We start from the raw sequence: 27,188 nt of genomic DNA, 5'->3' as shown, positions 1-27,188 counted from the left end.
TTTAGTGCCCCTCTACAACAATTGTAATGATATAGTACAAAACATCCCAATTGTGGTAGTTCCTAGTGTCCTCCTACCTAGTACCAGGGGGGATTTAACAACTATGATTTAGTGCCCCTCTACAACAATTGCAATGATATAGTACAAAACATCCCAATTGTGGTAGTTCCTAGTGTCCTCCTACCTAGTACCAGGGGGGATTTAACAACTATGATTTTGTGCCCCTCTACAACAATTGTAATGACGGATTCACATCTTTGGATCTGAATGTTAACCTAAAAAAATTATTCAGTTGAAACCTGACCTGACCTGTACCTGCATTCTGTACCAACCGATTTTTAACACTATATTTTTTACAATTTTTACAGCTGCTATAGTGTGTAACATTTGTGAATGAAATCAGAGAATGACATATTACAGACAGATAGCTGTGCATTCTAAACCTGCCTCCCATGTAGTATTGGGGGACTAAAATGTCAAATGTTGCAATTTTGATATTGCCTTCCTGTGATTGGTCAAAACTGTCAATATCATATTGACTGTTGTGTAACATTGGTATTTTCCTTCCTTGAGTTGGTGTCAACAGACATGTCTGGTTCCAAGATGCATCATGTGTCTCCCCATACAGCACCATGTATTCTCTACACATGGGGGGGGGGGGGGGTGTCCACACCCTCCACAGGATGGCTGTCTTCTCTGTTATTGATGGTATGTAGTCTTTGTTCTATAATTTCACTCATAATTAAAGAGGTCAACATATCTTTCCATCATTTCCCAATTACAGTGTTTTTTAAATGTAACAAAGGTAAAACAAGTCTAAACATAACAACGTAAGTGAAGTCAGCAATGCATCTTGGAACTGCAAAATTGACTATTTGAATATCATTATAATGAAATAAGTTTGGCAAGTCAATTAGCCTTCCTTGACTTGCAACACAATAAAATGAGTTTGCAGAGTCAAATCCTGGTGATTTTTTGTTTATATTTTATTTACATTGATACAGTTTTATATCAACATACAAATGATATAAAGAATGGTTGACAAACATTGTTGTAAGTCAAATAATAGTTTTAAAAAAAGGTAAAGACAGATCCAGATATTTGTCAAACTAACAAGGTTTGAACTTTACAGGGTCATCAAGTTCTGTGTTCTTCACATTCACTCAAAATGATATTTGAAGATTGTAACAACCAGCAAAAATAAAGAGCATTATCATGTATTCTGGGTCATATTTGATGCAGCTATGCAATAAACCTGGCCTTTCTCAAGGATGACAAGTTTATTCACTTTTGCAATTGTAATTTTTATACACAGAAAGTCAATTGTGACAATTAGGTTTGGTCTACATCCAAGGTCAAATCCATTTTTGTCATGATAGTAGGTCTGGTAGGGAAGCCACCACCACGTAGACCAGCTAGGAAGGTTTGTGGTTTAGGTACATTACTACCATCATCACGCTTTGTTTGGCTGTACTGGTCCCTGAAAAATCCACAACAAAAGTAACTTTAATATAAGCAAGTGTCATTAGCAGAAAACCACAGATAAAAATATTTCACCTTGTATCAAATATCTTTTTACCTTGTATCAAAAATCTTTTTACCTTGCACAGGACTTTGATTCAAAATCTGACAGTGATAACTATATATGGTTCTCAACTTATTTTGAAATAGATATATAAAAGAAAAATGTAATTCCTCCTCAATGTTGTTGGTGTCATGATTATAACAATGCTGACTTACTTTGGTAGATAGACTTGAGATACGTTATCTCTTCTCATGTTACTCAGATTGGTTTGGACAGAGTGAGTGACTTTGGTTCTTAGATTAGTCTGTCAACAAATTACAACATACAAATTATGTAGTCACACTTCCTAATAAATGTCCCATCAAATATATGGAAATCTCCTGTGTAATGTACAATAGGACAGGTGAAAAATCTGTTTTATGATGAAGTATCCTAACTCTCTCACACTATGATGAAGTACCCTAACTCTCTCACACTATGATGAAGTATCCTAACTCTCTCATACTATGATGAAGTATCCTAACTCTCTCACACTATGATGAAGTATCCTAACTCTCTCACACTATGATGAAGTATCCTAACTCTCTCACACTATGATGAGGTACCCTAACTCTCTCACACTATGATGAGGTACCCTAACTATGTTAATGGTAACCTATACTGGACAATTGTTGTATGCCTACAAATGTACAAAATGTAGTGGTGTAGGCTACTTACCAGCTTGATGGCTTTACGTCTAAGCTCCCATTCATTCCACTCATATGACTTGACAATGTTGGGTTCTAGTATATGAGTGTCTGTTTGTACACCCATATCACATTTAGTGATTGGTTTCTCTATCATCTTACCCTGATCACGTCCCTGTAATACAAAGATTACACTACTTTCAAGTAATCTATTAACAGAGTTACAGGTTACGATATGTCCATTCTATAGTGAAATGTTGCCATGTGATTTGCACTTCAATATATACATCATTATCAGTAAGTCTTCTGTCTTCACTCAAGTTCACTTGAGTGATTGATTGATTGATTGATTGATCAATTGATCAATCAATTGACTGACTGACAGACAGACAGACAGACAGACTGACTGACTGACTGACTGAATGAATGAATGAATGAATGACTGGCAGACTGATTAATCAATTAATTGATTGATTTCCTGTTTTAATACATTCTGAAGCAGGAGCATATGCAACTCTGGTAATCCAGCCTTCGGTTTACTAATAGATGCAAACTAAATCTATTGTTCTTCAATTTGGTAAATTACCCAAGTGGGTGATAGCGGCACCTCTGTTGTGTGATATTAATCACTCTGTGATCAACATAGCATAAATATTCAAAGTCCCAAAACAGCACTGCAAGTTCATGTAACTCTAAATAAACTAGTTTTCAGAGATACCTGCCCACTGAGACTATAATTAAACCGATGTCCATTCAATAGCTTATCACTGTTGTATCAACATGTTGCCACAATAATTTTACTTTGTGTCTATATTAAGAAGACCGAAGGCTCAACTACCAGGGTAATACTTCCCACAAAAGACAGACATATACCAGGTATCTGTACACTACAAAGTATATATACAATCCATCCATCATTTCTGTTAAGAAATTGCTTAATGAAATTACTATTCACATTTAAAGACAAAGATTTCCTACCTGTGAATATGGTGTAATAGTGGCAAACTGTGTGTGTAATTCTAACAACTGAATCAACTCAGGAGATTTTTTGGCCCCGTCAGCTACTAAAGTGATGAAGCTGAAAGGAGGATGTAAAAACAATACCAAATGAACAAGCATGTAGAACACTCATCAAAATAGTCATGAAGTGTTGATATACCAAATGAACAAGCATGTAGAACACTCATCAAAATAGTCATTATGTGAGATCTAGTTTAAATTCAATTATGAAGCAGAATGATGGACAAGAATTTCAGTTGTTTTGGGAGTTGGATGCCATCATAAATATGTCAGGGGCACAATTATTTGCTGTAAATGTTGTACACTTTATACCTTACCTCTCAGGTTCACTGGCAAAGTCATATGCAGCTTGCTTACTTGAGAATGTATAGTATCTATCCTTGTAGCGTAAGACACCAATCTCAGGGTTGCCAGGCAACAATAAACGATCAAATTTCACCATAGTCCATCCACAGTAACCCTGCAATATGGAAAATACATACTGTAAAATCATTTCAAGTGTATCAACAGAGTAATGGACAGGAAAGCCATTATTATGTCTTGAAATTCCAGAGTAATAACATTTATGGCATTTTGTCACGAGTCAATTCAAACTATAAAGAGGAATTGATTCAACAAAAACAATTACTTTAAATTTGTGAACTAATAATAAAATGTAACTATATCAAAATGCCTTGCTGTACTTTATTTCAATGGAATTTATCTTCATTTTAATAGAAATTCAGACTTTTTTGTGGCTTGTCATAATTTTTTGCAGAACACATGCAAAGTATAGATGAGTATACTGTTTTTATTTATCATCTATTTATTTATTTAAAGGCAATGGAAAGCAAAACAGAAAGGAACATTTACAGTAAATAGCATCTTTTTAGAATATTTCAGGAAGAAAGATATTTATTCTTTCAAAACACTATATGAACATGTTGAAAGTAATAATAAAAATGTATATTGCTGTATTTTAATCCTCTTTCTACTATGGAGGTATTTGTTTGTACACAAAAAATTACAAGTTGGGAAAAAACATGATTCACTGAAATGTACTTCATTTATTATTTAATATCAACATGTACATCTATACTGCAGTGAAAGTTTACAAGGTCTTACCCTATACTGCAGTGAAAGTTTACAAGGTCTTACCCTATACTACAGTGAAAGTTTACAAGGCCTTACCGTATACTACAGTGAAAGTTTACAAGGTCTTACCCTATACTACAGTGAAAGTTTACAAGGCCTTACCGTATACTGCAGTGAAAGTTTACAAGGTCTTACCCTATACTACAGTGAAAGTTTACAAGGCCTTGCCCTATACTGCAGTGAAAGTTTACAAGGTCTTACCCTATACTACAGTGAAAGTTTACAAGGCCTTACCGTATACTGCAGTGAAAGTTTACAAGGTCTTACCCTATACTGCAGTGACAGTTTACAAGGTCTTACCCTATACTGCAGTGAAAGTTTACAAGGTCTTACCCTATACTGCAGTGAAAGTTTACAAGGCCTTACCCTATACTGCAGTGAAAGTTTACAAGGTCTTACCCTATACTGCAGTGAAAGTTTACAAGGTCTTACCCTATACTGCAGTAAAAGTTTACAAGGCCTTACCCTATACTGCGGTGAAAGTTTACAAGGCCTTACCCTATACTACAGTAAAAGGTTAGAAGACCTTACCCGATACTGCAGTGAAAGTTTACAAGGCCTTACCCTATACTGCAGTGAAAGTTTACAAGGTCTTACCCTATACTACAGTAAAAGGTTAGAAGACCTTACCCGATACTGCAGAGGAAGTCTTTCAAAGTTCTTGGTGGTTTCAGGAAACAACCAGTCTAGATGCTTAAAATCAGACGGGTTAACACGGTGATCTGATCCTGTGGTCTATGAGAGTAAAAAACAAAAAGTTATAGTGTTATTGAGAAGAATCAATCACAACTTCCATTGCTTACAATGTTTACATACGTACAAGTCAACAACTTCCATTGTTTACAATGTTTACATATGTACCAGTCAACAACTTCCATTATTTACAATGTTTACATACGTACAAGTCAACAACTTCCATTGTTTACAATGTTTACATATGTACAAGTCAACAACTTCCATTGTTTACAATGTTTACATATGTACAAGTCAACAACTTCCATTGTTTACAATGTTTACATATGTACCAGTCAACAACTTCCACTGTTTACAATGTTTACATACGTACAAGTCAACAACTTCCATTGTTTACAATGTTTACATATGTACAAGTCAACAACTTCCATTGTTTACAATGTTTACATATGTACCAGTCAACAACTTCCATTATTTACAATGTTTACATACGTACAAGTCAACAACTTCCATTGTTTACAATGTTTACATATGTACAAGTCAACAACTTCCATTATTTACAATGTTTACATATGTACAAGTCAATAACTTCCATTGTTTACAATGTTTACATACGTACAAGTCAACAACTTCCATTGTTTACAATGTTTACATATGTACAAGTCAACAACTTCCATTGTTTACAATGTTTACATATGTACAAGTCAACAACTTCCATTGTTTACAATGTTAACATATGTACAATGATTATCCAGTTGCCTATCCAACCCTGTTGTTATCTTTGCAATATATGTGATCGTTTGGCTGTTGCTATGGGCGTGGTCATGTTGCTAGACATATGAGCATACCTTTTTTGAATATTTGTTCACTTGTCTATGAATCCCTGATGTTATCTTTGCAATATACGTGATCACTTGGCTGTTGCTATGGGCATGGTCTTGTTGCTGGGTATATTTGCATACATTGTTTATTCATTCGTCTATTAATTTTTGTTGTTATCTTTGTAATATATGTGATCATTTGGTTGTTGCCATGGGCGTGGTTTTGTTGCTAGGCATATTTACATACATTTTTTGAATGTTTGTTCCTTTCTCTATTAATTCCCTTTGTTATCTGTGCAATATATGTGATCATTTGGTTGCTGTCATGGGTGTGGTCTTGTTGCTAGGCATATTTGCAAACACTTTTTGAATCTAAGAATCCCTGTTGTTATCTTTGTGAAATACGATACTGTTTGGCTGTTACTGTTGGTGTGGTCAGGTGTTAGGGATATTTGCATACATTTTTTGAATGTTTACTCACTTGCTTACCAGATGTTGTTGTTATTCAACCAAAATATACTGCCATTTGGTTGTTGCTATGGGTGTGGTCATGGTTGCTAGGGCCAATTGTGTCAAACTATTTTGAACAAAATCTTTAGAATAACACTTCTAGAAACATCTCACTCATTGACCAAGTATCACTGATGGGATCATTATATTGTTCACAAAGATATCTTTCGATCTGCTCGTTGTGCCTATTTTACTAAAGTACACGAAGCACACACGAACTATCTTCGTGATCGTATTGACGGTGCTGATCAGAGATCCCTTTTTAATGTAATCGACGATATCATAGGTGGTAAACAAGTTAATACTGAATTTCTTCCCGACTTGGATATCTGTAATTTACCTGACACATTTGTTAACTTGTTCTGTTCTAAGATTGCAAAACTGAGAGAAAGTTTACCAGTAGCAACACTTTCCGACACATATAATGTTCATTTATGCTGCTCTTTTGACGCTTTCACACTCGTCACGATAGATTATGTGTCAAAACTCATTAACACATTGCCTCCAAAGTCTTGTCTACTTGACCCATTTCCAACCACACTTTTAAAGAAATGCAGCGTACAGATTGCACCTGTTATTTGTCAAATTATCAACAGTTCACTGATCTCAGGCGAATTTCCGTCGTCCTGTAAATCAGCTATAGTTCGACCGTTACTAAAGAAAGCAAACTTAGACAAAAATATCCTTAAGAATTACCGCCCGGTGTCTAATCTTCCTTTTCTTTCCAAGCTTATAGAACGCATTGTTTCAGTTCAATTGAATTCATATTTATCTGACAACAATTTATTTGTGAAATACCAGTCAGCTTATCGAGCGGGTTATAGCACTGAAACGGCCCTTCTAAGAGTCCAAAATGATATATTAGGCTCCCTTGATAAACGTAAAGATGTAATATTGATTTTACTTGATCTTTCTGCTGCCTTTGACACGATTGATCATGACATTTTATTACACAGATTGCGTAATAGATATGGCATCAAGGGCTCAGCCTTGGAGTGGTTTCGTTCCTATTTGATTGGTCGATTCCAATCTGTGAGTGTTGGAGCAGTCGTGTCAAAGGCACAGTCTCTCGATTGTGGTTTCCCCCAAGGCTCCGTCCTTGGACCTGTTTTGTTTACGCTTTACACAACCCCCTTGGAGGATATCATAATCCGTCATGGTTTAAATTGTGTAATGTATGCGGACGATTCCGAACTGTATCTCACGTGTGAGGGTGACCGGGTTCCGACTTCAGTTATTGAGTCATGCACTAGTGAAGTTAGACAGTGGATGCGTGATAATATGCTCTGTCTTAACAACGGTAAAACAGAAATTGTGCATTTTTCTTCTAAATTTGGTGGTGCGGGTCCGGTACCCCGGTGTGAGATACGGATTGGCGATGTCGATATACAACCATCTAATGTTGTTCGTAATCTTGGTGTTTCCATGGATTCGGCGGCTACTATGTCTGATCATGTAATTAATATTTGTAAAGCTGCCTCTCATGCTCTGTGGAAAATTGGCAAAATTCGCACTCTTCTTGACCAAAGTTGTACTGAAAAACTAGTTCATGCTTTTATTACATCACGTTTAGATTATTGCAACAGTTTATTATATGGTCTCCCACTTCAACAAATTCGTAAGCTCCAACTTATCCAGAATTCAGCAGCAAGACTTGTCATTAGAAAGAAAAAGGTTGAGCATATTACCCCAGTTCTTCATTCATTACACTGGCTACCTATTCAGAAGCGCATTGAATTCAAAGTACTCTGTATTGTTTTTAAAGTTCTTAATGGGTGCGGGCCCTCATATCTAGGCGATTTATTAATGGTTAGATCCACCTGTCGTTCCCTTCGGTCTCAATCCGGTAGCGTGGTGAACTTGCACCAACCGATAGGGAACACTGCATACTATGGTGATCGGGCCTTCTCTATTTGCGGCCCACGCCTTTGGAATGCCCTGCCATCATGTCTTCGTTCTTCACATACTTTGAACAGTTTTAAATCTGCCTTAAAATATCATCTTTTTAGATCTCATTATTATTAATTTTTAACTTTTTTACATTTCAGTTTTTAAATGTCATTCCGTGTCTTTGTATTTTTATCCTGTTTCATATTATGTTTATACTTGTGTATCTGTACATTTTAAATTACTTTTATACTTTTGTTCAGCGCATTGAGATTGTTTTAATGTAATGCGCTCTATAAGAAATAAATATTATTATTATTATTATTATTATTATTATATGCTTAATATTTCTTCATCTACATGTATACACCCCCAGATACATCCCCATTAAATTCCAGGCCAATCTGCTCAGTAGTTTTGGAATTAAAGATTTTTGACCAAAAAGACACATTTCTAGCCCTATTTGTAATCACTTATGGGATCATCATGTCATGAACAGTTCTTAATCTAAACACCCTTACAAATGTTTCCCCCAAATTTCAGACTGTTCTGCCCAGTATTTTTTGAGTTTAAGTTTTTTGACCAAAAATCACATTTCTTGACTGAAATCACACTGGTGGTAAGATCATCTTGATTTGAACAATTTCCCAACTAGACACCTAGACACCCAAGGTAATACACTCACCAAATATCATGGCTATTGGGCCAGCGGTTTTTGACTTTAAGTTGTTTACACACACATGCACACACAGACACACACACAGTGACCCCCCCACCCCACTCCCCCCACCCCAACACACACACACACATCCACACACACACAGACAGACACTTTGCCATACTATAGCACTATAGTCTCATTGCCAGACTCATTACTATTGTCCCTAAGCTTTGTAAGCCAAGTGACGAAGCCGAGAGAAGTGAGGGATTTTAGTCCCGAGTCTGGCTAGAAACGAGAGAATAAAAATACCCGCCAATGAAACTAGGGAATCACCGATCTGTTCAAACAATTTTACTAGCTACTGAATATTCTATATCCAGGAGGAGTCTGTTATAAATAGCGACTAATCATGTGTTAAGGATTTATTTACTTCAATGAATGACAATGTCACTTATTGTGTAATGCCTAGAGGAAGAAAACAAGCTGCTGCATTTGTCTTAGGCAAGTAACACAACACATGAAAATGGAGAACCAAGAAAACCCGCCTTGCTATCAAATATGGATTGCAACAAATCAATCTATCCAAACTGAAGCCAAAACAAGTAGAGGTAATTGCTGCAAAATACGGCAAAGTTAGCACTGTATTCACAAGCACCATACTGAAATATTTGTAAACTTGGAACCGGATTCACCACATCTACATCATCGTAAACCATGGCCTCTTTTATGGCACCATCCTTTATTTCCCAGTGTTGTGTAAGAAATATGTGTGACTGAGTAACTGAGTCTTTTGGACATGTTCCCTAGTCAACTTTATGGGGATAATAGTCAGTCACGTTTTATATGGTCACCATATACTTTAACCGGTGTTTTTGTTACCACAGACAGACATCATAGCCTTCAGAACAACAAATATTACCACCACTATGCGTAGAGATCGGAGACTAGTATGTCTTTGTTATAATCACAGGACTGTGACCTGCATTGAGATGTAATTTGCATACTTTGGCCAACCCACCTAAATAACGATATCACATTCCTTTCCAAACACTTCTCACCAGACTCGGGACTAAAGTCCCTTACTTCTTGCGGCTTCGCGATGATGATAGTCATGGGTCTGGCAGCGAGACTAATAGCACTACTGAACCTTATCAGTTCAGTTGTGCTAAAAAAAGAGAGCCATATTGTATCCAGCCATTTTGGCTTATAAGAAATTGATTGATATATACATGCTACTAAATTACCTCCTTGATTCTCTGTTCATCAGTTACAACATACACATCTTCCATGAATGGCTGTAAGGCTTCATCATTGAACACATCATGATGACCCTGTAAGACATCATCACAATTCTCTTAATATTGTCTCTTTTCTCTATCTCCCACTCTATCTCTCCCTCTCTGCTCTTTATCTCTTTGCTCTCTATTTCTCTGCTCTCTACCTCTCCCTCTCCACTCTCTCCCTCTGCTCTCTACCTCTCTGCTCTCTATCTCTCTGCTCTCTGTCTCTCCCTCTCCACTCTCTCCCTCTGCTCTCTACCTCTCTGCTCTCTATCTCTCTGCTCTCTGTCTCTCCCTCTCCACTCTCTCCCTCTGCTCTCTATCTCTCTGTCTCTCCCTCTCCACTCTCTCCCTCTCTGCTCTCTATCTCTCTGCTCTCCATCTCTCACTCTCTATCTCCCACTCTCTCCCTCTCTGCTCTCTATCTCTCTGCTCTCCATCTCTCACTCGCTATCTCCCACTCTCTCCCTCTCTGCTCTCCATCTCTCACTCTCTATCTCCCACTCTCTCCCTCTCTGCTCTCTATCTCTCTGCTCTCCATCTCTCATTTGCTATCTCCCACTCTCTCCCTCTCTGCTCTCCATCTCTCACTCGCTATCTCCCACTCTCTCCCTCTCTGCTCTCCATCTCTCACTCTCTATCTCCCACTCTCTCCCTCTCTGCTCTCTATCTCTCTGCTCTCCATCTCTCATTTGCTATCTCCCACTCTCTCCCTCTCTGCTCTCCATCTCTCACTCGCTATCTCCCACTCTCTCCCTCTCTGCTCTCCATCTCTCACTCGCTATCTCCCACGCTCTCCCTCTCTGCTCTCTCCCTCTCTACTCTCCATCTCTCACTCTCCCTCTCTGCTCTCTATCTCTCTGCTCTCTATCTCTCTGCTCTCCATCTCTCACTCTATCTCTCACTCTATCTCTCTCTCTCTCCATCTCTGCTCTCCATCTCTCACTCTCCATCTCTCACTCTCTATCTCTCACTTTCTATCTCACTCTCTATCTCTCTGCACTCTATCTCTCGCGCTGTCTCAATTTCTACTATACAAGCATCTACATTTTGTACCTTCCTTACCAATAAATCAAAAAGTCTCTCTGTTCAATCTTTTATTCTCTTACTCTCTGTTCCTCTCTCTCTCTCTCATGGTTGACTAATTAATTGACCAACTGATTGACCAACCAATGTATCAATCAACCAAACAATCGATTAATTAATTGGATTGATTGATTAAACATTAACCTAATTTGGTTGTACATTCAATAGTTAAATTCAACCGTACCTTGATAAATGGTTCCAGACTTGCTAAGATGTTACTCAGTACACTTAGAAGAACCATTTCATCCTGAAATCCACTCCAGATGTTTGCTAAGTTGATAAATTGAGGCTGCATTCAAATAAAAAAGGCACACCAAGAACTTTTAGATACAGAAGCAACATATAAATCCATGTATAACCATACTAATATAATATAATATGAATGTCTCTGTCAACCTAAAACTTATTCCTAATACTGTATATTGTCTACTATCAGACTACCTAAGACCTATTCCTAATACTGTATATATATTGTCTACTATCAGACTACCTAAGACCTATTCCTAATACTGTATATATACTGTCTACTATCAGACTACCTAAGACCTATTCCTAATACTGTATATATATTGTCTACTATCAGACTACCTAAGACCTATTCCTAATACTGTATATATATTGTCTACTATCAGACTACCTAAGACCTATTCCTAATACTGTATATATACTGTCTACTATCAGACTACCTAAGACCTATTCCTAATACTGTATATATATTGTCTACTATCAGACTACTTAAGATCTATTCCTAATACTGTATAGATACTGTCTACTATCAGACTACCTAAGGCATATTCCTAATACTGTATATATATTGTCTACTATCAGACTACCTAAGACCTATTCCTAATACTGTATATATATTGTCTACTATCAGACTACCTAAGACCTATTCCTAATACTGTATATATACTGTCTACTATCAGACTACCTAAGACCTATTCCTAATACTGTATATATATTGTCTACTATCAGACTACTTAAGATCTATTCCTAATACTGTATAGATACTGTCTACTATCAGACTACCTAAGGCATATTCCTAATACTGTATATATATTGTCTACTATCAGACTACCTAAGACCTATTCCTAATACTGTATAGATACTGTCTACTATCAGACTACCTAAGACATATTCCTAATACTGTATAGATACTGTCTACTATCAGACTACCTAAGACCTATTCCTAATACTGTATATATATTGTCTACTATCAGACTACCTAAGACATATTCCTAATACTGTATATATATTGTCTACTATCAGACTACCTAAGACCTATTCCTAATACTGTATATATATTGTCTACTATCAGACTACCTAAGATCTATTCCTAATACTGTATATATATTGTCTACTATCAGACTACTTAAGATCTATTCCTAATACTGTATATATATTGTCTACTATCAGACTACCTAAGACATATTCCTAATACTGTATATATATTGTCTACTATCAGACTACCTAAGACCTATTCCTAATACTGTATATATACTGTCTACTATCAGACTACCTAAGACATATTCCTAATACTGTATATATATTGTCTACTATCAGACTACCTAAGACCTATTCCTAATACTGTATAGATACTGTCTACTATCAGACTACCTAAGACATATTCCTAATACTGTATAGATACTGTCTACTATCAGACTACCTAAGACCTATTCCTAATACTGTATAGATACTGTCTACTATCAGACTACCTAAGATCTATTCCTAATACTGTATATATATTGTCTACTATCAGACTACTTAAGATCTATTCCTAATACTGTATATATATTGTCTACTATCAGACTACCTAAGACATATTCCTAATACTGTATATATATTGTCTACTATCAGACTACCTAAGACCTATTCCTAATACTGTATATATACTGTCTACTATCAGACTACCTAAGACCTATTCCTAATACTGTATATATACTATCTACTATCAGACTACCTAAGACCTATTCCTAATACTGTATATATACTGTCTACTATCAGACTACCTAAGACCTATTCCTAATACTGTATATATATTGTCTACTATCAGACTACCTAAGACATATTCCTAATACTGTATAGATACTGTCTACTATCAGACTACCTAAGACCTATTCCTAATACTGTATATATATTGTCTACTATCAGACTACCTAAGACATATTCCTAATACTGTATAGATACTGTCTACTATCAGACTACCTAAGACCTATTCCTAATACTGTATATATATTGTCTACTATCAGACTACCTAAGATCTATTCCTAATACTGTATATATACTGTCTACTATCAGACTACCTAAGACCTATTCCTAATACTGTATATATATTGTCTACTATCAGACTACCTAAGACATATTCCTAATACTGTATATATATTGTCTACTATCAGACTACCTAAGATCTATTCCTAATACTGTATAGATACTGTCTACTATCAGACTACCTAAGACATATTCCTAATACTGTATAGATACTGTCTACTATCAGACTACCTAAGACCTATTCCTAATACTGTATATATATTGTCTACTATCAGACTACCTAAGATCTATTCCTAATACTGTATATATACTGTCTACTATCAGACTACCTAAGACCTATTCCTAATACTGTATATATACTGTCTACTATCAGACTACCTAAGACCTATTCCTAATACTGTATAGATACTGTCTACTATCAGACTACCTAAGATCTATTCCTAATACTGTATATATTGTCTACTATCAGACTACCTAAGACCTATTCCTAATACTGTATAGATACTGTCTACTATCAGACTACCTAAGACATATTCCTAATACTGTATATATATTGTCTACTATCAGACTACCTAAGATCTATTCCTAATACTGTATATATATTGTCTACTATCAGACTACCTAAGACCTATTCCTAATACTGTATATATACTGTCTACTATCAGACTACCTAAGATCTATTCCTAATACTGTATATATATTGTCTACTATCAGACTACCTAAGACCTATTCCTAATACTGTATATATATTGTCTACTATCAGACTACCTAAGATCTATTCCTAATACTGTATATATACTGTCTACTATCAGACTACCTAAGACATATTCCTAATACTGTATAGATACTGTCTACTATCAGACTACCTAAGACATATTCCTAATACTGTATATATATTGTCTACTATCAGACTACCTAAGATCTATTCCTAATACTGTATATATACTGTCTACTATCAGACTACCTAAGACATATTCCTAATACTGTATAGATACTGTCTACTATCAGACTACCTAAGACATATTCCTAATACTGTATATATACTGTCTACTATCAGACTACCTAAGATTTAATTTTTTTCCAGTATAGACATTGTCTATTGTAACATAATACATACAGGATATTTATTTATCACATAAACAACGGGAGCTAGTCCCATTTATAGGCTCCTTTGGTTCAGTGTTAGTGTAGGGGGAAACCAGAGTACCTGAGAAAAACCTCCCTTGTCCGGTAGAGTTAAATTGAATGACACTCTTCTTACAGCGTGGTAAATGTAATCAAACCCTGACCACAGTGGTTTGAGACAAATGGTTTAACCACTCAGCCACAGACAACCCTGAATGGGTTTGAACCCGACTGCAGTTGTAAGAGGCATGTGGTTTAACTACTCGGCCACCGACAACCCTGAATGGGTTTGAACCCTGACCACAGTGGTTAGAGTCAAATGGTTTAACCACTCGGCCACCGACAACCCTGAATGGGTTTGAACCCCGACTGCAGTTGTAAGAGGCAAGTGGTTTAACCACTCGGCCATTAACAACCCTGAATGGGCGAACCCCGACTGCAGTTGTAAGAGGCAAGTGGTTTAACCACTCGGCCACCGACAACCCTGAATGGGTTTGAACCCTGACCACAGTGGTTAGAGTCAAATGGTTTAACCACTCGGCCACCGACAACCCTGAATGGGCGAACCCCGACTGCAGTTGTAAGAGGCAAGTGGTTTAACCACTCTGCCACCGACAACCCTGAATGGGTTTGAACCCCGACTGCAGTTGTAAGAGGCAAGTGGTTTAACCACTCGGCCACCGACAACCCTGAATGGGTTTGAACCCCGACTGCAGTTGTAAGAGGCAAGTGGTTTAACCACTTGGCCACCGACAACCCTGAATGGGTTTGAACCCTGAGTGCAGTTGTAAGAGGCAAGTGGTTTAACCACTCGGCCACCGACAACCCTGAATGGGCGAACCCTGACTGCAGTTGTAAGAGGCAAGTGGTTTAACCACTCAGCCACCGACAACCCTACATATGGTGTTAGGTAGTCTGAGTGAAGATAGTTGACAACATACACTTATTAAAATGTGTAAGTTGAGGACTGACCTAAATAAAGTCAACAGGAAGTACTTACATAAACTTGAGCTGTTGGAACAGCAGTTTTAGACTGTACAGTGGCCTGTAATTGTTCCATTCTGGCTGCCAACTGGGCTTCCAACATCTCAACTTGTTGTGCACAGTTTATAACATCATTCTGTCAAAAATAAAATCCATACACATATTCTAATTCACAATTTGATTTGAACAAACAGTACTCACTTTGCTGATAAACTGATATTCAATTATTCAAAGAAACCTGTTTTTAGATTAAAATTTCAAACAAGTTATTTTTTTATTTTTTTAATTAACTTATTCACATAAACAATACCTCTATTTACTAAAACATGAAGTATGTATAACACTTTATTCAATACATTAGGCTATGTGAAAATAAATATAAAAAGAAATATACAGCAAACAATCAGAATAGAACATTATATAATAAGCCAAATGAATATCACAGAAGCTGAATTAAGTGTTTTTGATGATCTTTTCCCTTCATATAAAACTATATGTAACAAATCTGGCTAGATGCTGGCATGTCAGAAAAACATGACTTTGAAATTGAGGTCAGATCGCAGGCCAACATCTTCTGAAACATCATTTTTTAAAAAAAACTGGTTAAAACCTGAAATGCAGACTGAAATTTTCTGAACAAACGTATACAAACATGTGTACCTAGTACAGCCACAACTACTGGGGTGATATGGGCATCTGCCTTGACCAATATAGGTTGAAAATTGGACTTTTGGTAGTAACAACCTTGACCATGCAAACCAAGAAAGCAACCTATACGTGCAGGTGAACCTCCTTTTGTTATGACTGTCATGTCTTGGCATCCGACTATGTTTTTTTGCATTACTAGTACCATTGCAGGAGTTATTTAGAAACGCCTGTGATCAGAACATCGTTTTATCAGTGGTGGACAATGAAAAATGTCTTTGAAAGTGCCGAAAATTGTCTACTTGTTATCACTGTCAAACTGACAAACATCAAGACAAAACAAGAGCGGGCCCTTCTGATGTAGGTTCACTCGACTCTCGTATCAGTTTGTTTATGTCTATGAAAGTTACTCGCTCGCCAAAGTCTGTGGTCTGTCTGGTCCTAAAATTATGAAGTTTCAGTGTATGGATTAAGTTCAGTTTTTGTTTGTTTGTTTGTTTGTTTGTTTGTTTGTTTGTTTTTTGTTTGTTTGTTTTGTTTGTTTGGGTTTTTGGGGGTTTTTTTGGGGGGGAAGCCCCAACAACCAGCGATCTCACAACAGGACAATACAACAAAATACATATACAAGTTCATCACAGATCTCGTGCAGTTTTATAGAAGGCCTTTCTTTCCCTTTTCAAACCTTCTACAAAATTGATGTCTGGCTGATTTAAAATCTCTGGAGGCGGAACACCACGACGACAACTGCTGAATTCACCAATTTCACAAAATTTTGTCTGTAGTGGACAGACATATTCTCTGACAGTGATACTTTTGAAAAACTAAGTAGTGGACACACTCCAGTTGTTTTGCCGCATCCACAAACTTCCAATTCTGTAACTATTTGTTGACGATAGTCTTCTTTTAGGCTTTTTCCGTAGAACTGTGTAGAACTGGGCAAGTACGTGACAATCGGATTTGACGGATTTGACGGCATGAAGTACAGTGATGTTATTTGAGGTCCAGGTAACACTAATGAATATCTAAGATATTTTGTTGAGGCCGCTGAAGCTTATACTGTCGACGGACAACCAGCCGTAGCACCTGGCAAAACAGTTGTAGTTGACAATGCACCTATACACGTTATGAAGGTGAACTATATACTTGATGAGGACATTTAGGATCGAACTTGTATTTTTACCAAGGTACTCCCCAGAACTCAATCCTATTGAGGAGGCTTTTAACAAATTGAAAACAATTTTATGCCAAGATTTCTACCACCCCATTATAAATGACAGTGTCGCAGTGGCTGTTGAGACTATCACAACCATCACTGCTCATGTTACACATGTACGGTTGAGTTTGCCAGAAATACCAATTACCTTGTAATATAAGATGTGTACATGAACAATCTAGTTCATGAAAGACGCTGACGTATTTATTTATTCAGTGTTAAAAACAAATTTTAAGCTATATTCAAAGTAATGAATAAATATTTGTCTGGAAAACCCATGTTCTCTGATGTTATTCAGTGCAGACTGGAATATTGCTAGTGTACTGTGTGAGTTTAATATCTTGCTGCATGTTGTAGCCATGCATAGCTGAGAAAAAATTTGCTTGCTCGTTGCAATCAGAAGAATGAGACAAGTTTCATGTAATAACATGATGTCCAATGCACTTATTGTACTAGTATAACCTGTCAAAGAATACATGTACTGATTTAAAATATTGCATAAGCCTACTAATGATCGAATTCGGCTTTTAGTGCCAAATTCAAAAATAATCTCTAAGCGTTCACTTGAATTTTATGTTGCATCATGACTAACTTTCACGTAAACAAACTGATCAGAGAGTCGCGTCAACCCACATCAGACAGACCCGGTGTTGTTTTTGTATCGATGTTTGTCAGTTCGTAGTGATAAGAAGTATATTTTTTTCGGCACATTCAAAGCCAGTTTTCATTGTCCACCACTGATAACATGACGTTCTGATCACAGACGTTTCTAAATAACTCCTGCAATGGTAGTAGTTGTCAGCCACACAATAACAACAGGGATTAATAGACAAGTGAATAAACATTCAAAAAATGTATGCAAATATGTCTAGCAACATGACCACGCCCATAGCAACAGCCAAATGATCACATATATTGCAAAGATAATAACAGGGTTGGATAGGCAACTGGACAGTCATACAGCAAATGAACACCTAAAGCTAGCATGGATCAGCATGTGGATAAATACATGTATATTCAAAAACTGTACAGTTGCTACAATGCCATTGGTGCTACTTTTGACTTTACGTTGTTTACACACACACTTGTATTCACACATACCGACAGGCTGACAGACAGACAGACACTTTGCCATGCCTATTATTACTGCTGAACCCAAGAAGTTCTGTTGTGGTAATAAATAATGAAAAAGTAATACTTCTTGCAAGTGAACTTACCAGAATAATTCTGAGGAAAGCTTCATGTTGCCTTGTGTTAATCAAGGAGTCTTTTAGTAAGTGGATTGATGGACCATCTGAGACATGTCCTGCAATCATCTTTTCTATCAAAGCTGACAAATAAAAGTCAACAAAAGACTTATCATCAGTCAAACTACTCTCAAATAGTCATTTTAGCAGCTATAATCAAATATTCAACATGTGAAAAATGGTTTTAATTACAATTCTCACCATTAGAAAATAAATTGAGTTGATCTGTCGAAAAAATGGATCTAATATGAAAATTATCAAAATGGGAAATGCAGCTGGAAGTTGTCAGATAATCCCCCTTTTAAACATCAAACAGTATGACCTCATCAAATCTTGTGTACAGTTATGAAGAGTATATATAACAAATTCATTTCCATACCTGTGTATCTAAATGCTGTATCTGTTGTTCTTTGGATTTCAGTGTCTACTGTCTGTGTGGTAGCTGGTACAGCTTCATTCAAAATAGCAGGCACTGGGGAGAGGTTAATTAAATGGATTTAGAAAAGAAAACAGTTGGGCTGAAGAAGTTCCTTTTACTTTACTTAAGCTAACTCTAGAGCTGAAATCCTTGCAGTAAATTACCTTATACTACGGCTATACTGACTTGGCCAATCAGAGGCCTTGATTTCGGTTGGTTATATGGAGCCATAACCCACTCTTTCTTAGGGGTGTGACCTATATATCCATTTGAGCCAATCACACTGTAAATTGTGTAATATAAGTAAGATAGACAGCTTGTTCAGTAGGGTTATGTGCCAAAAACTCCTCGTTTATTGGCACATACCCCTCTGGAACTCGTTGACTATCTATTACTTACTACTACAACAATATTATTTCCACTAAGTAAGCTATGCACATACTTTCCACTAAGTAAGCTATGCACATACTTTCCACTAAGTAAGCTATGCACATACTTTCCACTAAGTAAACTATGTTCATACTTTCCAAGAAGTAAACTATGCACATACTTTCCAACAAGTAAGCTATGCACATACTTTCCAACAAGTAAACTATGTTCATACTTTCCAACAAGTAAGCTACATGTATGCACATACTTTCCACTAAGTAAACTATGTTCATACTTTCCAACAAGTAAACTATGTTCATACTTTCCAACAAGTAAACTATGCACATACTTTCCACTAAGTAAACTACGTTCATACTTTTCAACAAGTAAACTATGCACATACTTTCCAATAAGTAAACTATGTTCATACTTTCCAACAAGTAAGCTGTGCACACACTTTTTTCACACTGGTAAAAAGTTTATCTTATATGAAGATTATTGAAATGGGAATGAATTTGACAGAGTATACATGTACATGCATTTGATTTTCATGACAATCAGTGTCCAATGTACCAATGGTTCACAAATAACTCACAAATAAAAGTGTAAAGAAAGTTATGTAAATACATACTTACAATCATCTATACCTTCGCCACCTTTACCACATTCTTTATTGAATAGCCTTATACCAGTCACAATTTGAGTCAGTTCCAACAGCTGTCTTTCTTTATCTTTTTTCACCAATGACATAAATGTACCCAATTCAGTTTGTGGAAATACACTCTGCAGTGCAGCTGTTCAGAAAACAACAAAAAGATATTAAGCTTTACGACCCTATCAGGGAATATATATGAATGTTACTTATCCTCTGATCTCTTCACAAACTTTATCAAATCAATAAATTATAATTAAGATTTCTAACAACAGTACAGTTGCTGTTAAGTTACTGTTCTGATATTACTTCTGTTAAGTTACTGTTCTGATATTACTTATGTTCTTTGTATTATTGTCCATGGAGCTAAAGGTGGTAATTGGTAGCTGTAAGAGAGATAGGCTAAAAGTTTAAGATCAGACCAGATCAGATAACCAATACTAGTGCATTACACAGATTTGTGATTTTTTCTGACTGTGACTTACCAGTGGCCTCTCTAACTACAGCAATATCAGTAGGAGAACCAAGTCCTGATCTAAGTAAAACTGCTGATACTATCTTTCTGTACAGACTTTCCAGTTCTTCTCTGGTTCTGGCCCTACTGTCGGTGATTTCTCTCACTACTGGATGCAATCGAGATTCTAAAACTCTTCTGTGTTCTTCCAGGAAATCAGCTGAAAAGAAAATGAAAGAAAGTGACACTTTCATCAGACAAAAAATTAGAATGAAAAGAATCTGATCAAAATTGATAACTAAAGCATGTGATGATGACTGGACAATTTAAGGTTAGTTACTTCACAATCACATACAAACATTCATCGACAAACAATAAATAATTAAATTCTTTATCAAAGATGAAGCTATTTTAAAATGTAACAATACAGATGTCAACAATACATGCAATTACTGGAATATCATAAATATGTAACAATACAGATGTCAACAATACATGCAATGACTGGAATATCGTAAATATGTAACAATACAGATGTCAACAATACATGCAATGACTGGAATATCGTAAATATGTAACAATACAGATGTCAACAATACACTCAATGACTGGAATATCGTAAATATGTAACAATACAGATGTCAACAATACATGCAATGACTGGAATATCGTAAATATGTAACAATACAGATGTCAACAATACATGCAATGGCTGGAATATCGTAAATATGTAACAATACAGATGTCAACAATACATGCAATGACTGGAATATCGTAAATATGTAACAATACAGATGTCAACAATACATGCAATGACTGGAATATCATAAATATGTAACAATACAGATGTCAACAATACATGCAATGACTGGAATATCGTAAATATGTAACAATACAGATGTCAACAATACATGCAATGACTGGAATATCGTAAATATGTAACAATACAGATGTCAACAATACACGCAATTACTGGAATATCGTAAATATGTAACAATACAGATGTCAACAATACACGCAATGACTGGAATATCGTAAATATGTAACAATACAGATGTCAACAATACACGCAATGACTGGAATATCGTAAATATGTAACAATACAGATGTCAACAATACATGCAATGACTGGAATATCGTAAATATGTAACAATACAGATGTCAACAATACACGCAATTACTGGAATATCGTAAATATGTAACAATACAGATGTCAACAATACACGCAATTACTGGAATATCGTAAATATGTAACAATACAGATGTCAACAATACACTCAATGACTGGAATATCATAAATATGTAACAATACAGATGTCAACAATACACGCAATTACTGGAATATCGTAAATATGTAACAATACAGATGTCAACAATACACGCAATGACTGGAATATCGTAAATATGTAACAATACAGATGTCAACAATACACTCAATGACTGGAATATCATAAATATGTAACAATACAGATGTCAACAATACACGCAATTACTGGAATATCGTAAATATGTAACAATACAGATGTCAACAATACATGCAATCAGCGTGCGAAATTAACGCCGGTCCTTCGGCCCGAGACCAACAGATGTCCGTTCGGACCGACAGTTTTTCAGAATTACAACAACGTATCGGTCCTTATGACCGACTGAAATTTGGAGTAAATAATAACAGTTATTCAAAGATATATCCAATTTCACCTACATGAATCTGATCTTGTGTTACCTATTTTACTCTCGACATCTCATTCAAATCAAGCGACACGTAGAGCTAGCTCGCTCCGTGTTGTTGTCAATGTTGATATCATGTCTACATACATGTATGACGTAGCATACAGCATTTGCTTTATGAAATTATGTTAGCAAACACATGGTTGGCTGAATTTCTCTAATTATTTTTGTCTTGTCTAATCAGAACGTCTTAGACATTCAGATTCATTTTACGCATTCAGCGCATGCGTCTTTTTCCGCCATGACATCGTAATCATTTAATCATTGTTGTAAAGTTTACTGTCCGAAGTGTATGAAACTTTTAACGTGCTTGAGACAGTTCCACGTTGTATTTATAAAGTATGTGGCGATATTTAATGAGCTTTCGAAGAAGAAAACGAAACAGACACTTTTTAAAGGCTGGATTAAAGCCGGTAAATGTTAGCGGGTTTCCCGATCAATTTACCGGATTCCCCCATGTGTGCGGCCATGATCAAAACAAACTGACGGAAAACATATAAACTACTCTGAAAATGACGTTTTAACTAATAAAGAAGGCAGGTACACTTCGTAAAATATCTTCAGTACGTTATTTTTGTTGTTGTAAAAACAGTAAAAAAAATGCGTAGTCTGATTGCTTTCAATTTGATGAATATGATGATGTACGTCCTGTCATGTTGTAATCAACGTAAAAACGTAGAAATGTTGCATTTTTGTTGCCATTGTTGTATCTGGAAAATTACTGCATCATGCCAAACACGCGTTCATAGTGGATGACACATTACAGTACAGTTACCATATCACGTTCCCACGTCCAAAAAAATCGCACTGCACTGTAAGACATGTTTAGCCATGATAGTTCTCTTCATCATGGTCAGATTTCTTACACAAACAACCAGTGACGATACTCAATACAACACGGTAGGGTATACGGGTAGGGCTTTTAAGGGGGGGGGGGGTGGCCCTTCTGTACATATTCGTAAAGACTGAAGGAAGGCGAAACCGCTTCGTGTCATTGTGTGGATGGAAATTGAAATAAAGCAAATACACAGTTTTCAAGAGGGATAATTATGCGACAAAACCTTCTGCTATGGTGAATTTTTGGGTCTACGTTCGCTAAGAGTTGGAAAGCTACATCAGATGTTGCAACATACGATGAATCTGACTTTGGATTATGTGATTCAGAATTTAATGAATCGTACAGAGAGGAAGGAGAGGACTGTGATCTCTATATTATCTACAATATATGGATATGTATTTCTATGGTGGAATGAATACATTCAGTCTCAGACCACTATAGTATATAGGAACAGATTATGTGAGAATGAATATTCATAGTCTCTGGGTTCATGGTTACAAATGAAAACCTCTACTCACAGAGTCAAAAAGTACTTGCTTGTAAATCCAAAATTTACTTCCAAGTTATTTTTTGACTCTGTGAGTGGAAATTTTATGAAATAATAGTGGATAGTGAACAATTCGTTGTACTCTCTTTTACTTTTATATCTAAAGATATGTTGTATCATATTAAAGTTCAAAATCATTTAATCTGTAAATGGGGGGGGGGGGGGGTGTAGATACAGGTCGTGAACGTGAACTGCATTGAGTAGGGACCAGCAGTTTTCCTTAAGGACCAGCAGCATTTGCTACCTGTCGGTCCTTATGACCAGTAGTCATTTTCCCTTAAGTTCACACACTGCATGCAATGACTGGAATATCGTAAATATGTAACAATACAGATGTGAACAATACACGCAATGACTGGAATATCGTAAATATGTAACAATACAGATGTCAACAATACATGCAATGGCTGGAATATCGTAAATATGTAACAATACAGATGTCAACAATACACTCAATGACTGGAATATCGTAAATATGTAACAATACAGATGTCAACAATACATGCAATGACTGGAATATCGTAAATATGTAACAATACAGATGTCAACAATACATGCAATGGCTGGAATATCGTAAATATGTAACAATACAGATGTCAACAATACATGCAATGACTGGAATATCGTAAATATGTAACAATACAGATGTCAACAATACATGCAATGACTGGAATATCGTAAATATGTAACAATACAGATGTCAACAATACACGCAATTACTGGAATATCGTAAATATGTAACAATACAGATGTCAACAATACACGCAATGACTGGAATATCGTAAATATGTAACAATACAGATGTCAACAATACACGCAATGACTGGAATATCGTAAATATGTAACAATACAGATGTCAACAATACATGCAATGACTGGAATATCGTAAATATGTAACAATACAGATGTCAACAATACACGCAATTACTGGAATATCGTAAATATGTAACAATACAGATGTCAACAATACACGCAATTACTGGAATATCGTAAATATGTAACAATACAGATGTCAACAATACACTCAATGACTGGAATATCATAAATATGTAACAATACAGATGTCAACAATACACGCAATTACTGGAATATCGTAAATATGTAACAATACAGATGTCAACAATACACGCAATGACTGGAATATCGTAAATATGTAACAATACAGATGTCAACAATACATGCAATGACTGGAATATCGTAAATATGTAACAATACAGATGTCAACAATACATGCAATGACTGGAATATCGTAAATATGTAACAATACAGATGTGAACAATACACGCAATGACTGGAATATCGTAAATATGTAACAATACAGATGTCAACAATACATGCAATGGCTGGAATATCGTAAATATGTAACAATACAGATGTGAACAATACATGCAATGACTGGAATATCATAAATATGTAACAATACAGATGTGAACAATACATGCAATGGCTGGAATATCGTAAATATGTAACAATACAGATGTCAACAATACATGCAATGACTGGAATATCGTAAATATGTAACAAAACAGATGTGAACAATACACTCAATGACTGGAATATCGTAAATACGTAACAATACAGATGTCAACAATACATGCAATGACTGGATTATCGTAAATATGTAACAATACAGATGTCAACAATACATGCAATGACTTCATAAATATGTAACAAAAGATAATGAGTCCCCTCTATCCAGTCTGACAAATGTTTGGCTATTGCATAATTCAGTATCTTAAATTTTTCTGAAACTTTCAGCTAATCTTTTGGCTACATCTACAACTGAAATTAGAAATAAAAAACTTTTATGGTCCAAAGTGGTCTTCTATTGTCACTATTTATCATCACATTTAGTGTATTATTTTCATATATGTGAAGACCTGATACAATGTCCCATATATGGGCTAAGAGACTATGATGTGATATACACAATGACAAAAGTTTTGTTAGTCCTTGATATTTCTATACTGTGCTGTGTTCAAATTCTGACTGTTTGACTGATCTGGTTCTGTTTTTATGCTGACTATTTCTTGTGGGAATTATTGTTCCAGTCTCTGCTTGTCTATGTGTGCCTGGTGTTGAATGAAACCTTTTGAGTGTGTGTGCTGTATGCTTGACAAGAAAAAATAACAAGTGTCCTACCTCTGGTGGTATAATTCATATCAAAATAAACCTGCATTTTGACAGTATCAAGAGCTGGCGATCTGGTGTCCAGCAATCTATCCACGCAAATCTGTAAATGATAGAATTAAGAAATAGAATTTACACACATACATGTACTGCTTAATGAATTTTGACACATAAACTCAACTCATTAATTCATCTAAACTCAACAACAAAGTTCTCTACAATTTTCTCTGTATATGAAAGTGAACATCAACTAAAGATTATTGAAAGTCTTATGTATACATACAGGATATACAAATTTTCCATTACTTTCACTATTTTGACCCCTTTAATTCATGATTGTATTCATGCAAGTACAGAACAAAGTCAAGATAGGATAACAAGAGAAGAGGTTCTGATATTATTTTAACAATAACACTTACCTTGATGAGTTTCTGTACATCATCTTTGGTTAATGTTCTGTCTACATTGAATTCATTGACTGGATCTAATACAACAGCTTTCACCATAAATGCTACTAGTGTCTCAGAGACAGCCTGTCCTTTGCTGGCACATTCCTGTGCAATTTCTCGGATGATGTTCTTAATAACACTCTCTGCCTGTGCCCTAGACATCTTGGACACTGTATTACTATTGTACAAAAAGAATAAACAGATACATACATGAATTACTTTGTCCTTGTAAATTGCAAATATAAAACTTAAAAAGTGATGATCACGATACTCATTTTCTGGGGAAAGTCTAAAGCAAGGCTCAATGTACCATTATTAATATAATAAAAAGTTTTGACCCTGCACATTTTGACACCAAAATTGATTTTGCCTTGCAGTGTTGCACTCGAACTACATCATGCATGTCAATATACTAGTATTCTATCTACAATGTACAACTGAACACGAAACCTTCAAATTTCATTAATCTCGAATGATATGAGGAATAGTTACATATCATAAGCACTGAGTTATTTACTATGTACACTATGTTATGCCATGGATCTATGGCACGACTTACGTTACCAGTACCACACTCACAGTCACACTGTCCGCAGTGGTTTTTTTTTATTTCAGTCACTGCAGTCTAGATAAACACGAACTGAGAAAAATGGCAAAGATTGCCTGAAATAAAATAACTGTTGTGAGCAGATATACTTAAATTCGCTCGATTACAGCTCATTAAGATTATACTTACCAGAAATGTGGAGAAAAACAATATTCTATGCGAAATTAGAACATTTGTACAGCGAAATATGTTTTCATCGCGTTGCCAACGA

At 35.9% G+C, this 27,188-nt stretch overlaps 1 protein-coding gene across 1 annotated transcript; it reads right to left on the bottom strand.

Moving 5' to 3' along the window:
* Positions 1-988: 988 nt before the first annotated feature.
* On the bottom strand, positions 989-27,188 carry LOC144446584 (cilia- and flagella-associated protein 206-like). The gene is made up of 16 exons (XM_078136384.1): positions 27,107-27,188; positions 26,341-26,548; positions 25,934-26,024; positions 20,710-20,898; positions 20,208-20,366; positions 19,165-19,257; positions 18,756-18,868; positions 15,697-15,816; positions 11,488-11,592; positions 10,182-10,268; positions 4,996-5,100; positions 3,549-3,691; positions 3,190-3,289; positions 2,243-2,386; positions 1,741-1,829; positions 989-1,480 (listed from the first exon to the last, which is right to left on the bottom strand). Exons 2-16 carry the CDS (start codon positions 26,530-26,532, stop codon positions 1,333-1,335), a joined length of 1,878 nt encoding a protein of 625 aa, XP_077992510.1. The 5' UTR covers positions 26,533-26,548; positions 27,107-27,188; the 3' UTR covers positions 989-1,332.

The sequence above is a fragment of the Glandiceps talaboti genome, chromosome 15, assembly GCF_964340395.1.
Source record: "Glandiceps talaboti chromosome 15, keGlaTala1.1, whole genome shotgun sequence".
Classification (NCBI taxonomy): domain Eukaryota; kingdom Metazoa; phylum Hemichordata; class Enteropneusta; family Spengelidae; genus Glandiceps; species Glandiceps talaboti.
This window is presented reverse-complemented; position numbering and strand designations above follow the sequence as displayed.

Coding starts and splice junctions, on each gene's coding strand:
- LOC144446584 (XM_078136384.1), bottom strand. CDS start 26,532: ATGTCTAGGGCACAGGCAGAGAGTGTTATTAAGAACATCATCCGAGAA. Junction 20,899..25,933: donor TATGAATTATACCACCAGAG/GTAGGACACTTG, acceptor TTTTCTTTTCAG/CTGATTTCCTGGAAGAACAC. Junction 3,290..3,548: donor TTTGCCAGTGAACCTGAGAG/GTAAGGTATAAA, acceptor TCCTCCTTTCAG/CTTCATCACTTTAGTAGCTG.